Source organism: Pipistrellus kuhlii, unplaced genomic scaffold, assembly GCF_014108245.1.
Source record: "Pipistrellus kuhlii isolate mPipKuh1 unplaced genomic scaffold, mPipKuh1.p scaffold_m20_p_3, whole genome shotgun sequence".
NCBI classification, from domain to species: Eukaryota; Metazoa; Chordata; class Mammalia; order Chiroptera; family Vespertilionidae; genus Pipistrellus; species Pipistrellus kuhlii.
Genome location: NW_023425529.1, coordinates 13,452,015 through 13,470,295, shown reverse-complemented (window position 1 = coordinate 13,470,295; position 18,281 = coordinate 13,452,015). Strand labels below are relative to the sequence as shown.

The 18,281-nt window shown below is 39.6% G+C and overlaps 1 protein-coding gene across 1 annotated transcript in view; it reads left to right on the top strand.

Annotated features, from left to right (window-relative positions):
* The window catches only part of CFAP54 (cilia and flagella associated protein 54), a 243,255-nt gene that overhangs the window by 217,615 nt on the left and 7,359 nt on the right, over positions 1-18,281 (top strand). The window contains exon 67 of the mRNA XM_045587640.1: positions 7,034-7,108. Coding sequence (XP_045443596.1) covers positions 7,034-7,108 — 75 coding nt within the window. The remainder of the gene's footprint in view (positions 1-7,033; positions 7,109-18,281) is intronic.

Here is an 18,281-nt window from a genome sequence, read left to right as displayed (position 1 = left end):
CATACCTAGGTTGCAAGTTTGATTCCCTGTCGGGGCACTTGCAGGAGGCAACTGATCAGTGTTTCTCTCTCACATCAGTGCTTCTCTCTCCTGCTCTTTTCCTTCCTCATACTTTAAAATAACTTAAAAAAATCCTGCAGTGAGTATTTAAAAAATTAGATATTATCCTTACAGTGTGTTATTAATATGATCACAGAGTTTATACTGTTGAGTGGTTTTCTTTAAAAAATCTTTATTGTTGAAAGTATTACATATGTCCTCTTTTCCCCCATTGACCCGTTCTAGCATGACCGCCCCGCGGCCCCACCTCATCCTTCTCCCCTGTCCCAGGCCTCCACCATTCTATTGTCTGTGCCCCATAGGTTATGCATATATGCATACAAGTTCTTTGGTTGATCTCTGTCCACCCTCCCAGCCTCCCTTGCCTTCCCTCTGTTCCCCTGGATCTATTTTGCTCAACAATTTATTTTGTTCATTAGATTCCACATATGCATGAGATCATGTAATACTTGTTTTTCTCTCACTTGAGTGGTTTTTATGATCACTGATGTGTTCTGGTGCACTCTAAACAGGAAGTGGATATATGGAGATCAAAATGTCAGCATCATTATTGCCTCCACTCCCCTTCTGCCCCTGCCAGTCTTACTGCACCAAGGAGCAGAGGATAGGAGTCCTGCAGGCAGGGTAACTCAAAAAATATAAACTCACATGACCCAGAAGGGGCTGAGTTTAGCATGCCCTGTTGCTTTTCCCAAACCAGTCAGATAAGAATTAGTGATGGGTCTAAAAACAGCTAGAAGCAGCCTCTTCCTTCAGGAATGGAGTGGAAATTCCTCACCTCTTATGGAAATAGAGGAGCAGGGAATGCTGTTCTTTCCTAATTACTTGCTCTGTAAATTTCCATTTTGTACATTAATCTAATTTCTTGAGATATATATATATATATATATATATATATATATATTCTGTAGTTACTGTGGTAATTATTTAAAAATATCAAATGGCGGTACAACATTTACAATGAAGAAAAAAAAAAAAACAGTCTTCTGTCTAACTTTATGGACTGGATTCCAGTCCATTGGGTCCCATCTCTGTTTATTTTCCTCAGAAAGATCTTTTAGGATCTTCCCTAACTTTTAGTCAGCTATATCATTTTTCTTAAATCACTTTCTGCTAGATTAATATTCAATTGGTTACAAAACATTTTTAATTCTTAAAGATACAGACTGGTGCAGCCACTATGAAAGACAGAATGGCGTTTCCTCAAAAAGTTAAAAATGGAACTCTCATTTGACCCAGTAATTCCACTTCTAGGACTATATCCCAAGAAGCCAGAAACACCAATCAGAAAGGATATATGCACCCCTATGTTCATAGCAGCACAATCTATAATAGCTAAGATTTGAAAACAACCTAAGTGCCCATCAGCAGATGAGTGGATTAAAAAAACTGTGGTACATCTACACAATGGAATATTATGCCACTATAAAAAATAAGGAACTTTTACCATTTGCAACAGCATGGATGGACCTGGAGAGCATTATGCTAACCGAAATAAGCCAGTGGGAGAAACATAAATATCACATGATCTCACCCATATGTGGGATATAATGTGTCATTTGATGAACATAATTTGATGAACAAGAATAGATCCAGAGACAAATGGCAGGGAAGGGGGTGGTTAGAGAGCAACCAAAGGACTTGTATGTATGCATATTAGCATCACCAATAGACACAGACACTGGGGCAGTGGGGGCGTTCCCAGGGTGGGAATGGCTGTGGGGGGGTGTCAATTGGGGAAAAAGGAAACATATGTAAAACCTTAGACAATAAATATATAAATAAGAATAGGATGTATACGGCTCTTTTTGTTTTCCTCATCCATTCACTCCTTATGAGAAAGTGTAAATGTTGGCAGTTCTCCTGATTTTCAGACTATACTTGTCGGCATTTTTCCAGTCTGAGTTTATCAGGACTGTGAGTGCATTTTTTATTATAGTGAAAGCAATACGCCTAGCTGTAAGAGAATTCATCAGGCAAGAACAGTTAGCCTTTGCCAAATGCACCTTTCCAGAATTTAAGTCTTCTGTGCTCTGTGCTTCTACTTATCATAGAAACTAGAGTGTCTCTCAGCCCAGCCTGCACCCTCTTGCAGTCTGGGACCCTTGCTCCTTCCTGCCTGCTTGCTCACTGCTCCTTACTGCTTGGCTTGCTTTTCCATAGTGCTGCTGCGGAGACAGGAGAGGCTCCTGCCACCTCTGTTGCCCTTGCCCTCCATTAGCCCGGCTTCTGGCTGAGTGGCACTCCTGCTGCGGGAGCAGGCTGACCACCAGGGGACAGCTCCTGCATTGAGCATCTTCTCCCTGGTGGTCAGTGTGCATCATAGCAACCAGCCTTTCTGGTGGTTCCACTGTAATGGTCCTTAGGCTTTTATTATATACAATAGATGATGCCTTAGACTTTTAGTTATACATCCTTTCCAGGGCCATCAACTATTACAACAAGAATTACCAGGCATTTAATGATACTAATGAAATACTATGTACTGATAAATCTCCCAGTGGATCAGCCATCTCAAACTCATGAGGTTTCACTTATATATAATTCTTATCCTAAATCATATGGTTGCCCTTTCATGTCTGTTTTGCAGAGAAATGTGTCTCTCGTTTCATTTCTACACTTCCTTTGCAGATCACTTACAATCACAGCCTTTCAGTCATAGACCAAACTCTGCAGGTTGCTGTCTCTGACCCATGGTCGAGAATATTTTTTTGTTTAAATCATCCTTGAATCATTTCTTTATAGATTATATATGGAAAATGATAATTTTTCCCTGTGCCCATTTCTTTCTTTGGCTTAGATTGTTTAAGACAGGAGAGTGAGCATCCAGAGAAGTAATAGTTTTAGGTTGTGCTCTTCCTAAAGCTACAGGATTCAAGTCCTTTCCTAGAACTAATTTTTCTCTCCTTCCTAAAAATGATCCTTTCACTCAAGTATTGCTCTGAGATGGAGAGATGAGCCCCTAGGTTGGAGTGAAAGTCAGCAGAATTTCCCTGGGGATCACATGTATATATCAAATTGACCACAGTGAGCCCAGTATCTGAGTCAAGAGGTTGGCTATACATATAAACAAATTAGGAATAAATGGGAGGGGGAGCAAGGGAGCATTTGAATATAGGCAGAGAGAGAACCAGAGGACCTATTTTGCCTTAACCAAGGTTTGGAGTTTGCTTTCATGACCTGACTTAAATGTTTTTGTGAGTGGGTCAGTCCTTGAGGAGCACAAACTCCTTTCATCCTGATGTTATCCTCTGTATTTTTTAATTTGTTTTATTACCCAACTTAGAGCTTCTTCAGCTTTAAGTGAGGCATTTTTAGATGTGTTTTAGTTCTGTAAATTCTTTATAAGACAATGTCATTCAATGGAAGAAAACTAATATTTGTTTAGGTGAATTGGCAAATTAGTTCATAACATTTGAAAGTTGAGAAATGAAAGGAACATACAAAGTTTTCTTTTTTCCCAGAATACTAACCAGCATGTAAGGGAGGGGGGAGCAGCTAAATTCTATAGGGTAATATCAGATAAATCCCACTGACTAAATCTGCCAGTTCGTTGTCATGACAACCTTCACTGGGAGCTAATTAGAAGTTAACTGGAGCACTTGAAGAGATCAATTCTGATGGAGAATTGGACAGTATTTCATAGCCTCTATAATCTAATATATTTATATCTATCACAATATAGATTTTTGGTGGGTTATTAAATATAAGGGTCTAAAAAATGTGTTTTTTATTGATATAGGGAATAGTAAATCTTGTTCTCTTTCTCATTCCCTTCGCTTTTTTTTTTTTTTTTCTCCCCAAATCCCTGTGGTCTGGAAGAAGCCAAAAACTTCAGAAAACAGACTGTAATTTAAGATGTATCTGGAGGGCTACAGAGCAGGTGTTCCAGACACTTCTGGCTTGAAAGCCTTGTATGTCCTTCTTCACAAATGAACAACACCAGCTTGGAATGACTGAGTTATTTTATCTTATCATTCACAGTTTTAGGGATATCTTCAAAGTTCATCAGGTACTTGAAAGCATATCAAAGATGCTAACCATCCTGGTTTTAAAACAAAAACTCCCTTTTGGAGTGATAGCATACTGATAATGACAATCTTAAACTATGTTTACTAAGTCATTCAAGGTTAGTTCAGCAGACATGTCCAGAATGACTGTATTGAACAAGGCAATTAGAATTCACGTGTTGTCAGATTATCCCAAATAGCAAAGTACTCTGAAAATATAGAACAAAATAAAATTGGACATTAGCATCAATTAACAAATTATTTTTTAGACAATTATTTGCAAAATTTTTCCAGGCTTGGTGAGAGAAGGACACATAGAAATCAGTACGATTAGGTCCCTGTCATGGAGGAGCTTATTATTGTAGGAGCATGGTTTAGGTACCCAGATGTCATTCATAATGAGCCAGCTGCCTGGTGGCCCCTTTTAGCAAGAAAAGTGTGGTGTTTAAGGAAACATCAATCTGATGTTCAAAACCATAGAAAACAATCAAAATCTCTGTGGTGCCTCTTGTAAGAACATCCAAGAGGGAATCATTTTTGGGAATACACAGAAAAACTCCTTAAGTCTTATTTTCCCCACTGTCTTGCTCTTAATCTCTCTCTGATATCCACAGCTACTCTTCAACATCTGTCTCATTTGGCTCAAACTCTTAAAACTTTCCCTCCAACTCAGTCTGTGTGGAGTGTTTGATCTCCTCTCTCCTTCCTACTCTGGCTCAGGTCTTTATTATACAGTTCAGCTTAGTCTCTCTGACTGCTTCCAGTTATTTTATCTTCCCCATTATCTGAATTCTATACCATACAAAAAGGTTGTGGAATTCTTCCTTCAATGATGATGCCAATTATTCTAATTTATTGTTTATTTATATCTCATTCATATTGGAGTGTGTGGGGGGGGTGGGGAGAGAGAGGAGAGAGAGAGAGAGAGAGAGAGAGAGAGAGAGAGAGAGAGAGAGAGAGAGAGAGAGGGGGGGGGGGGAGAGAAAGGAGCGAGGGAAAGTTGGAAGGAGGTAGGGATAGAGGTTTAAGTTAGACTTTGTACTTGCTTAAATAGTTCAGACAGCATTTTATAGCTCCTATAAATTAAAAGGCCATTTTCCATTGGGTCCCAAAATACCTTATGCCCTTACCAAATTGTTTCAGCAGTTATTTGTATGTTTCTTCTTCTCTTTTGAATTTATATTCCTTGGCTCAGGGGTCTTATTTATAATTTTATCTCCAATATCTTTAGTGAGTGAAACACAGTGCCTTTTCAATACTTGCCCGTGAAACTTTTAGTTGGAGACTTGTGGAGTGCACTCATTCCTGACAGAGTGAAGTCATGGGACTGAATCTCATATTCAAGGGACAGTGAACCACCTGTTGTGGCAGGAGGACAGGGTGAATGTGGTGGGAGATGGGGCTGGCAGATGGTGGAACTATGTGCTTTCTCCTCTGACTTCCCACAGTGCTGGCAGTCTGTCTCTCCTTCCCCTCCCACCAGACCATAACGTCTCTCTGTCTTGTTCACTTCCTATTACCACTCCACCGCACTTAGGATGCATTTAGGAGAGGTTGAACGAGTAAGTGGTGAATGGACATTGCTCTGCAGGAAAGGGTCGTGGAAAATCAGGGCAGGGTGTGTGCTGGAGTCAGAGAAGATGGGGCAGCAGCTGGAAGGGCACCTCATGATCCACACTATATTTACTAAATTAATCCTGCTGGCATGTGAAGAGGGATGGGGGAAGCAAGAGTTCAGAGGATGGAAAACAATTTAGGAAGCTTTTTCCATATTGTAGGTGAAAGATGATGAGGATTTCAACTAAGTCAAAGAAATGTAATACTAATTTGTGGTGATGAATTCTTAATCTTTTTCTTGTCTGTGAAACGCTATCTGATCTTTAATTTTAAATGATAGCTTTGTTGCTTTTTTATTTTCAGGTTTTAACCAGCAGTGGTCAGTTGTAATGTACGAATTCATGTACTTTTATTCTTTTTATAATTCCTAATTGCTACTACATGTACATATTAATATTGCCATAAGAGCAAATTGTTGCTTCCTTCAGGGATGGATACTGGCAATACTGTGCGGCAGGCATAGTTTTTCTCTGATAATGTTATAGTTATGACTCTTTTCATTGTCAGTAAATAAATTCTTTCACAAGCTCCAGTGAAATAGACTTGCTGGGGAGGAAAGATTTGGCAGCATCCGGTAAGTAAGCTTGTGCACTGCTAAGGACTCGAAACAGTGCACAGTGGACCTTAAAAAAGTGGACTGGATTGTCAGGAGCCATCACTGTGCTCAGTGCCACAGTGAGGAGGAGGTAAATTCTCACTCATCTCTGATTCTTCCTCTTATTTATCTAACATCTGGCCGATGACTGCCTTCTCCAACTCCATAACAGGACTCCTCAGCTCACATAGCCAGTACTGCCTACAGCTCTCTTCTGTTGTCCTTTCTTATGGGGAGGATCTGACCGATTCAGCCCTGCCTGTGGGTAGACCCCTCATCAGTCAGATGTATTCACATATACAGTAGGGTGTGTGGTTGGGCCGTCAACAATAGAGAACATATGATTTTGACCTTTGCTTCCTATTCATTTGCTCTTTCCATTTCTTTCCCAATTCCCAACCATTCTTCCCTGCTTAAATCCATGTCTGGACTCTCTTCCAGGACTCTCTGTTGAAAAGAAAAGTGATTTTTCAAAGTCTTATTTTCATGTGGATTATTTTACTTGTCATTATTCTGTAACATGAATTTTAACAGTAAATGTGCATGCGAAGAATCCTAAAAATATATTATTTTTAATTAAATCTTACCATTTGTGGCCATCCTGTAGTTTTCAAATACCTCTAAGTCTCAACCTGAAAATTGAACTTAGGTGATAAGTCAAGAAAATACAAATGAAATGAAAAGTTTATAATTAAAATGTCTAATATTTACCAATAATATCAACCTTACTATATTGTTTTCTTATTTGTAGAAAATGATTATTGAATGTTGCTCAGAAATAATAAGTCTGTTTATGACTGATAGAGAGACACAACCACTATCTAAGGTATGTATCTCTTTTAAAGCTATATTTGATTCACTCATAAGTATCACTGTTGCTATGGAAATGGAAATTCAGAAAACAGCTATTATAAGAGTATCAAGGGTCTAATCCTTCTTAATCAATGTGAGTGATAAACATGAATTTATTAGAGCATGTTATTTTGTTTAAAAATATTCTTTAAAAATCAGCTAATACAGAAAATTATGAAGAGAATAATGTTAGTCATTTCAGATCTACCATTCAGAGAATATCCACTAGTAACATTTTGAAGAATTATCTCAAATGTTTTCCACATATCTATAAACTTTAGAATTTTTGCATCAATAGGAAGACCTCTCATAGGATATGACATTTGAAGTAAGACCTGAAATATTGCATGATATTTTCCCCACTATATCATTAGTTTCTTGGGGGAAGAGGGACAATGCTAACTTAATCTTTAAATTCTTAGTTCCATATATATTATATTAATTAGTTACTGCTTCTTCAATTGAATGGAATTCTATTTAGTGTCAAACACCTGAAATTTTATATTTGCTTTTTTTATATTTATTTGGCCATGCATATTCTTTCTCATTTTTTAAATAGGGAATTTAATTTTCTAGTATAGAAATACATAGATTTACTGTAGCAAGCCATTGGTAATAAAATAAAACTTAAACATAATTTTGATCAAACTGGTTAAAAGCAGGTCACTAAAAAAGGACACATGATTTTGTATGGGTCTTGGCTTTTGACAGACTAGACTTGAAATCCCAGCCTTAAATCTTGTTTGTCATATGACCCTAGGCAAGTTTTTTCAAATGGAAAATAGAGTAATAATGCCAATATTCCACAGTTGTGATTACTAAAGCAAATGATATATGTTTAATATTTGGCAGACAGCCTAGGCCAAACAAATGTTTAGTCAATATTAGCTATTTCATTGAAGTCATCATCATCATCATCATCATCATCCCTACCATGGTCCTGCCTTCCATGTGTGAGTGTGTGAATTCTTCATCCCCTAGTTATTTAATTTTAACAGACTTTTAGGATCCAAATTTGTTTTGAAATATTGATCGACCAAGAGAAGAAAAGTGTTAAAGGTAGAGATAGAACTAGAACCCATTTTCTTTGCCTGTAAAGTAAATCACTGCTGAATCCTAGAGGAATTAAGTCAGTGTGCAAGAACCCAACACAAGACCCCAGTGGTGAAAGGGTCATCCGGTCCAAGAGAAGGTGGCTCCCAGGTGAAGCCCACGCTAATGCTTCCACTGAAGTCAGACGTACCGAGTAGTGCTGGCCTGGGTATAGGCGTTAGGAGCTTGTTCCAAGAAACAAATTGTTAGACAAAATTACATGCCTTAGTGAAGTTGTTTTTATCACCGGGATGAGATCTTGCTGTGCAATTTGGTTCTGTACTGAACATACCTATTGCAATCACCTTTGTCTGTTATTGCCTCTTTCTAATTAAAATGGATATTGCACACACAGCTTGTGACAAAAAGGAACTGAGAATAGCAAGGAGATGAAGGAAGGGAATGAGTGCTCCACGTTAACCTTCTCAGTGATTACTCACAGAATATAAATGACCAAGAGGTGCAATTTCTGGTCAACTAATAATAAAACTTTCTTTTAATTGCCTGCATAGGTTCAAGTTATTGCAGTTTCCAAGTTGCTAGGTAGGATTCAAACATGATGCTAAAAATATTCTTTCTGTTCTTGCTGTGATTGATCATAGGAAGGACAGGCTGCCATCAGTAATTATCCACCTCCAGCTGAATGCAGAACATTGGTGTAGATACTTTTCTTGTTGAGAAGGCAGCATAGGTTAAGGTTCCTGTACTCAGCTAATTTTATATTTCACATTGATTCACATGATACAAATAAATTTACCTAATCAGTGTATCAGTGGTGTGTGTGTGTGTGTGTGTGAACTGAACTGACTAGAGTCACACAGAATAAGTTTGGAGAGGAGATTCCAAGAAGAGATCTGGTTTAAGGTAGGAAGATTGATCTAGGCAAAGTGATAAGATACATTGTGTAAGGAGATTACCAAAGAGCTTTTCTTGGCTGCATAAGTTCAGTAGGATATTTTTTGTAGTTCAGGATTTTTATCTAGACCCAGAATAAAATCTGACAATAATGACACTAATCACTAAAATGATTACTACTAATAGTGGTAGTAGTAATAATATTTATTATTAATATTTGTTGAGCACAGGGCACATGAAAACATTGTTCAGTGTTTTATCTCACCAGAAGCCCAGTGCACGAATTTGTGCACCAGTGAGGTCCCTCAGCCTGGCCTGCAGATTGGGCCAAAAATGGCTCTCTGACATCCCCTGAGGGGTCCCGGATTACGAGAGGGCACAGAGACCCTCCTGGTACAGGATTGGGGCCTGGGAGGGGCACAGGAGGTTAGCCAGCCAGGGAGAGATCATGGAAGGGCTCCAGGGCATGTCCAGTCCATCTCACTCAGTCCAGATTGGCTGGACCCCAGCAGCAAGCTAACCTACAGGTTGGAGTGTCTGCCCCCTGATGGTCAGAGCATGTCATAACAACTAGTTGACTGGTTGACTGCCCCCTAGTGGTCAGTGCACATCATAGTGAGTGGTTGAGTGCCTTAGCACATCATTAGCATATTATGCTTTGATTGGTTGAGTGACCTACTGGTTGACTGGACACTTAGCATATTAGGCTTTTATTATATAGAATTTAATATAAGAATCCTATTAAATTGATTACTACTATTATCCTAACTGATGCACAGGCAATTAAGCAGCGTGCTCAAGGTCTCCCAGCTTCTAAGTGGAGGAGGCAGAAGTCAAATACAGTTCTGCTTAAAAATCCAGGATCTGTGTCTTTAATTAAATTATACCCACTAAATATTCTATTGGAATAGCGGGAGCAGGTGTTACAGGAAGTTGAGAAGTAAGAGGAGCAAAAGTAAGAGTGGGAAAGTGAAAGTTGCAAGTGTAGATGAATCTTTAAGGTGGTCTGGGTCAGAAGTTTGCAGAGAGACTCGGAGACTAGGGAAGAAATTAGGACAGGAGTGTTGGGAAGGGAAAAAGGGTCAGGAGGGTGGGGGTTGCCTGTCTAGAAGAAAGAAGGACAAATGATGGAACACAGCCTTTAGGGAGCAGGGTTGGGGCAGAAAGACATTGATAACACAAGTGAGATCGTTGCTTGGAAGCTGAGGAAAGATACTTCTTTTCTCTAGGTCCTGGGGTAGCAGATTGAGGTGGGAAAGGGTGAGAGAAGCCGGGGCAGTTTATACGCAGTGGTTCTAATTTCTCAATGAAGTGGAGGCAAGTTTTTCTACCTCTGGAGTATGTTAGAGGATTGAGAGTATGGTCTGAGAGAGAGAGAGGTAGATGAAGATTTTGGACAGTCACAGTCTTTGAGTGTGATGGGCAGGAAAGTTAACCAAGGAGAAATAAAAGGACATTGGGCCACCTGGAGATTTAAGAGTCATTGGTTTGTTGGGACTCCAGGCTGTTTGGCTTGTGATGTTTCTTTAGCAACACTTGGCTTCCTGGACATAGGAGCGAGGCAGATGTGAGAGTAGAAGAGGCCAATGGAGGTGAGAGTGCAGTGAGACTGCTAACAGTATGTGGGAGGCTCCTGTGGATGAGAGCAGCTCCATGCTTTTCTTAGTCAACTCAAAACTTCTTCTATTTGCTCTGAAATAACACCACTGCAGCCTGATGCTTGCCATTTCCCCCCAACCTCTAGTTGAACATAAGTTTATACAATATGTTTTCTTAAAAATATTTTTAATTTGATCTAAAAAAACTGTAATAACAGTTAAATTCTAATAACTTTCACTGCATTTTTATGTACATTATTCATGCGGATTTCTTTTCACAGGGCAAATTTATGTTCTCATGCTCTCTTATTTTTTACTAGAGGCCTGGCACATGAAATTTGTGCATGGGTACAGTCCCTACGTCTGGCCTGTGATCAGGGCTATCTTCCCAGGCTGCCTGCCGCTGGCCCTGCCCTCTGCTGCCACTAACCCCAGGTTCCCCGTTCACAATCTGGCAATCAAAGCCTGATAGCCAGGGAAAGGGAACAAGAGGTCAGCTTTTCCTGCCTGCTCATTGCCATGCGTTTCCCTCTGTGTGGGGGGCAACTGACAGGATGGGGGCCTTGGTCTGGCAATGCCTGCATCCCCCAACCTCCACCCCAGTTCCCCATTTGCCATCAGGAGATCGGAGCCTGCCAGCCAGGGGGAGGGACTGAGAGGTGGTCAGTGTGCCTCATAGTGACTGGTCGAGTGAGATCTTTCTGATATCTCTGCTCTTAGGATCATTTTGCATATTGCCCTTTTATTATATAGGATTCTTAAAATGGTAATTTTTGTGCCTGTTTATGATCAGATACTGACATCAACCACATGCTGGTCACCAAAATAATTATTATCTTTAAGACGTTTTCAGTAAGAACTTTAGAGAAGGTTAAAGAACAGCTAGAAGGAGACACAGAGTCACAAAATGTTTACATATCTTCATTTGTTTAGTCATTCACATCTTTAATTTTATGTCTGAGGTATTAATTCTATCATATGACTAACTATGCTCTATAGACTCTTATGTTCTTACTAGAGGCCCAGCACACAAATTCGTGCACTGGTAGAGTCCAACTGGCCTGCTCCAATGGGGATGAGGGTGCCCGCTCCTGGCCAGGGCTGGCTAGGGCGAGGGGCTGCAGGGGTTCTGGTTGTTCCACCATTAGGTCGATTGGCATATTACCCTTTTATTATCTAGGATGACCCCTGCCTATCAGCTGAAATTATTGCTTCACAATGCTAGTATCTTATCTTTTACTAGATTATCATACAAAAATTGGTAATAACACATTAAACCTATATTGCTCTAACTCAGAGTCCTTCTTTCATCACTTTCTTTCAAGCCCATGGTTTATGTCTCTGTCCTTAATTTTTTAACCAAAATATGTTATAATGAAGTGCTTTCTGGCAACCTGCTTAGGAAATTTTTTAAATTAGTCATCACCTCTCCCCAAATATGCTGGGTAACTGTCATGTAGTTGCTGAGTGTGTCTACACCCAGAGAGGAGATGATAAACTAGGTTGACTCTCAAGGTACCCTTTGAAATAACCTATGCAGTTTTTCTAGGTGTTGGATGGGGTGGCATGCACCCCTACTTATGTGGGATAGCTTCCATTTCACTTTTTCTAGGATCTTAAATCCTAGAGAGTAGAACTAGTCTGTTTAATTTCCTTTGGCTAATTTTATTACATTACTTTGTGCCTCTTCCTTTTAACACAGTACACCAAATGGTGTCAGTGACAGTACTCTTTTTAAACTCTCCTTCACATCATTGGGCACAAGGTTCCACATATTCCATAGAAGTTGCTTACTAAGTCTCAATAAAATTAAATCTATTAATATAATTTTTGTTGGTTCAATTAAGTCTTCTTTCCTTCCTTCCTTCCTTCCTTCCTTCCTTCCTTCCTTCCTTCCTTCCTTCCTTCCTTCCACCAGACAAGAGTTTTATGTTGTTGTTTTTTCTTCTTCTTCTTTGTTTTATAATTCAGACAGTCAAGAGCTGTCTGAATAGATTTTCGGGGCATCTAGAATTACATCTTTCTTCTGTGAGTCATTATCATTCTGTCCTCAAGTGAAGAGTATCCTTTGTATGTAAGTCTGTGAGACATCCACTTAATATTCTCATATTCTCTTGAAGACAATGTCCGATGACATCAGTTCCACACTGCTTTTCAAACTCAGCACCGGCTTGGATTCCATCTTCCCTGTCCACTTCTAACTGTCATATTTGGCTAAGGGAGAAAGAAAGCCCTTAAGGAAAGGCCAGGCTATTGATGTGCTCTTCAAAACGCTAAGAAAAGGCTAAGCTGTTTATAGCATTTTCAAAATGCTCATCTCTCAGAGACTTGCCTGCAATAGTGTCAAGGTGAAACACACTCTCCTTCATCAAGGAACCCGGAGCCTTTGTGTTATCTGTGCTCAAAGTATTGGTCCTGCTTTTATGAGGCATGAGATTTGGAGGTATAATGGTGCTTGGGTATAATTTCAACTAAAATATAATCATAAACCTGATGTTGTATGCTTACTATAAAAGAGGCAAGAAGTTTGTTCACTACTTGATAAAGCCTGGATTCATTTAGGATATAAGTGTATTTCAGAATCAAAGGGAAAATTTCCCTGAAATTTAATCACTTGTATAACTTCCAAGGAGGTGAGAGGCAGGGGTATCATTAGCAAATCTGTTCACTGCTTTCTATTTTGCTGAAATAGAAAGCTAAGTGTTTACTTTCATTTGCTTCATTCATTTTGCTAAATGGGTTTGTCTTGATTAAAAAACTGGGCCTCTAATGGTGGGACTAGGTTTTCATTTCAGGAGGATATTGGTTTTTGCCTCATATAGTTGAGTCAATTGGCAATCTTTTGGAAATTTTCTGGTCACATTTTTCTTGTCACTAAATAAATTTCCAAAGAAGGAGCAGGTGTACACTTACCCATTTTTCTTGTTAATACATTCGACAAGTGGTTGGTTTTTTTTTTTTTATCCTCAAAAGAAAATGGGAACTTTATTATAAGAATCAGAGGGGAGAGGGTTGAGGATAGTTTTTACATATTTTTAAGAGGTTTCTACTAGAGAACCATGAAAAACCAAATCTCTCTTGGTTATATGTTACCTTGGACAAATTATCATGGACATCAAGGATATAGCAGACAATCAGCGATTATATTGTTACTAGAGGCCCAATGTGTGAAATTCACACGAGAGCATTCGACAGGTATTTGAGATTTTTGAATCTCAGGCAGATAATGCCATTAAGTTCTTTTTTCAACTTCTCTTGAGAGCAGAGTAGAGTGGGAAGAGCACCCCAGGACATGGTAGCCCCAGTTTTTCCCTTGTGGGCAAGACATTAACCCTTAAACACCCAGGTGAATCAGGTTCTGTTGAAGGTCTTGAAAGCAATGTGTCTCAATGGATGAGAACATGATTCAATTCTTGTTTCCACCATCCATTGCTGTGTGACCAGGAGCAAGCTACTTCATTTCCTCTCCGTGCATTGGTAATAACTACTCTGCTTGTAGGATTACTATGGGGTGAGGTGAGCACGCCAGTGGTAAGCATTCACTGCATGGTGGCCGTCTTTATCTTTCCCAGACTTAAAATAATGTGAAATGAGTCATTTTTTTATTTGACCATTTGCAGCTCCCTTCATTAGTGGCCTTTGGCCTGTATAAATGTTTGCTAATTTTGAAAAGACTAAAAGGACATTTAATAGATGTGTTCTAAGTATTATTTTTCAACCATCCTTTTTTAATTATTATTTTTTTTGTTTTGAGAAAATTGCAGATTCACATTCAATTATAAGAAATAACATAGAGCCGAAACCGGTTTGGCTCAGTGAATAGAGTGTCGGTCTGCGGACTGAAGGGTCCCAGGTTTGATTCCGGTCAGGGGCATGTACATTGGTTGCAGGCACATCCCCAGTAGGGGGTATGCAGGAGGTAACTGGTCGATGTTTCTCTCTCTCATCGGTGTTTCTAGCTCTCTGTCCCTCTCCCTTCCTCTCTGTAAAAAATCAATAAAATATATTTAGGTAACATCTTGCAAAGCTATAGTCCAATATCACAACCTGATTCTGACTGTAATAAAGTCAGGATGCAGAACAATTTCATCCTTACAAGGACCCCTCCTTGTCCTTTCACAGATATTCCAACTTCCACCTCGCTCCTGTCCCTGACCCTAATCCTTTACAATTACTCAGCTATTCTCCATTTCTATAAATTTGTTATTTCAAGAATGTTGTATTAAAGGGACCATATAGTATGTAACCTTTGGGGGCTAGCATTTATTCACTTAGCATAAGCCCCTAGAAAACCATTAAACTATGCTTTAATATATATATTTATATTTGATTTTTTTTACAGAGAGGAAAGGAGAGAGATAGAGAGCCAGATACATCCTCCTGCACTCCTCCTACTGGGGATGTGCCTGCAACCAAGATACATGCCCTTGACTGGAATCAAACCTGGAGCCTTTCAGTCAGCAGGCCGAGGCTCTATCCACTGAGCCAAACTAGTTAGGGCTAAACTATGCTTTTGATGAATCAAAAATCCTTATGAGTAGTGACACATTTTATTTTGGCAACAGAATTATCATTAACCAGAAGTGCCTAATGGCATACAGTGCATAGTAAATGTTCAGGGAGGTTCAGTGGTGGATTCTGATTCTTCCTACCTCTGCCCTTCCTCCTCCTCCTCTCTGTCCTTCTCCTCTTTCCTTGCCCTCTTCTTCCTCATGCTCTCTTATTAAGGCTGATTGCTCAAGTTGAGAATTCTAAAAAGACTTAAAATAATTTACCTTCCTTATAAATTACAAACTATCAGAAATTGCTTGTCAGTGTTGGCCACATTATAAGAATGATTTGCAGGTGCTTGCAATGTATACTGATGTGAATAAAGAAGTCAGCATGAGCAGCTCTGCCCTCCAGGTTGCTCCTGCACTGGTTGCATAAGAAATAAATAAACCTTTCTGCTAATAATAAAGCCCAGCATGCTTTGATTCTAAGCAACAAAGTCCCATGAATAAAAAACAAACTTCAGTTCATGTTCTTTATAAATCCTTTGTTCTAAAAAAGATCCTCCTGTTTTAGTTGCCAGACAGTAAGTCCAATGAGCACCTTCCTAATAGCATCAAGAAATGCCAAGTACTGTTCGAGCTCAAGAGATTTCATTTCTGTTTCTCTGGTAGACCCAAAGCAAACCCAAACCAACTCTTTAGGTGGGAACCCAGCTTCACTGTGTTTAGTTATAAGCATATTTTCCTATAACTTTGCTGCTAAGATTCAAATCAGGTGGAGTAAAATCCTTACTCTGATGGAATTTCCCTCTATTCAGAAATAGGGCTAGGCATGCATGTTTGAGTCAGAAAAGGGTAGGCTAGGCTGTGCTAACAAATAACCCTACATTCCTATGGCTATGAAGGTTTCTTCCTCATGCAAAGTCCAGTGAAGGGAACTCTCCTTGAATCTGTAACTATACTGTCTAGACTACATGGCCTTTAAGGTCACCATCGCAGGAGAAGAGGGCTGGGAAATTTACAAGGTGCTTTAAGTAGGGTGACCATACATGCACATTGCCTGTGACAGCCACAATGCATGCGTATTGATTTGGAGTAATGGTTACTATTTTTCCTTTTATTATTAGAAGTGTCCCAGTTTAGACAATACACTAGGGTGACCCTTTCTAAGAGCCAGCAACCATAATTTCTGTCCATATCCTATTGACCTCCTCCTAATGAGCAAGGATGTAGAGGATTGTAGAGGAGCAAACATGTATGTTAGTGAACACTAAAAATTTCCAGCACAACAGACATTTTTAGGAATGCCATCACATTTTAAGAAGAATTAACTCTATAACTTTAATTATCAAAATTGTGTTGAGTAAATATGATATAAATATGATATTTCTATGATCTAAACTATCTGATTTAATCACACACTGTGGTAGACTGAATCACGCCTAAGATATCCACATCCTAATCCCCAGAACCTGTTGCCTTACAGATATGAAATCAAGGTGGGGAGATTATCCTGGATCATCCAGGTTGTCCCAAAATGTAATCAGAAGTCCTTTACAAAAGAGAGCAGAGGGGGATGTGACAATAGGAGAGAAGGTGATAAGATAATGGGAGCAGAGGTTGAAGTGATACATGTTGAGGATGGAAAAAGGGGCTGCAAGTCCAGGAGCACAGGTGGCTTCTAGAAGCCTCTAAAAGGCTCAGCAACAGATTCTCCCCTTCGAGCCTCCAGAAGAAACCAGTCCTGCTGGCATCTCAACGTTGATGCAGTGAAACTGATTTCAGATTTCTTATTTCCAAGACTGGAAGAGAAGCACTAGGTTTGTTGTAAATTTGTTATAGCAGCAATATGAAATTAATACATACATTCTGAAATGACTTTAGACTTCTGTTTGAGGTAATATATTATAGATACTATTCTTATTCTTATTGTATGTGTGAAAAATAGAGGCCTGAAGAGTTTCAGTGACTTGCCCAAGTTCCCTCAGCTAATCTGAGAGCCAGGATTCATACCTAGGCAGACTGGCTGCTTGAACATGTCCCCAACCACTGTGCTCTCCTGTCTCCCTCTGCTGCCCAACTGTCCTCCAAACTCCCTCACACCAGCCCTGTCAACCACAAAATGCCTCTGCTCCTTGAACTCCCACCTAACTTCAGTCTCCTCCTCCGTGGAATCAGTAGTAATCTAGACAGTTTTCTAGCTCCAGTTTTGGAAAATTTATGAAAATTCTATTCTTCCACAGGAAATTTAGGCTTCAGGTGAGACTATTGAATTTTTTCATATTCAAGCTTATGGGAAGATATTATTACTGAATCTTCTTCCTACTCTTTAGTTTCTAATTCTCTTCCTCCTACCCTAGAGAAGGGGATGATCCCAAGAATAATCCAATAACGTGATTAATAGAAGTCATCCTGGAACTGTATTAAACTTGTTTGGCCATAACCCAAGCAGAGAAGCATCTGGAAATTTGGTATATGAATTCTTAATTAGTTATTACTCTAAATCTCTCCTTAGCTTATATCAGTTATATACTAGTATGCATTTTGCCATATGGCCACTTGTTTAATAGTTCTGTTGTTAACCACTGAGTTAAATGTTTATGCCTGCCATGGCCCTTGCACTGAGCCCCCAGATCTCCCCTCCAGGACTGAAGACCTTATTTTCCTAGCGCTGGTGATGTGCTGCCTGACACCGCTCTGCTCTTATCCCCCTCCAATAATTGCCCATGGCTAAAGGATGTAGTCTCTTTCTTGGGGAAAATCTGCATCCAGTTACTGGTTGATATGGGGTATGAAGATCTGACCTCCCCTACCAGGATTAGGGACAACTTTGAAGGGCCATCCCAACTACAAATCTCCCCATGGGGTTGGCTGAGTCATTTGTTGTGTGGGACTGCATTGCAGCCTATTTCTCTCTGTCTAATTCTGCTTTCTTTCCTTTCTCCATGAGTGTTGATCCCAATGGTACTCCCATATAAATGTCCTGAAAGCCACATTCCCTCTTGAGAGTCTGCTTCTCAGGAACCCAAACTGCATGGTGATAAGGATATAAGGGTGCTCAGTTAATCCTATTTTGTGGGAGTTAGAAGTGTTCTAAAGGAATTAGGAA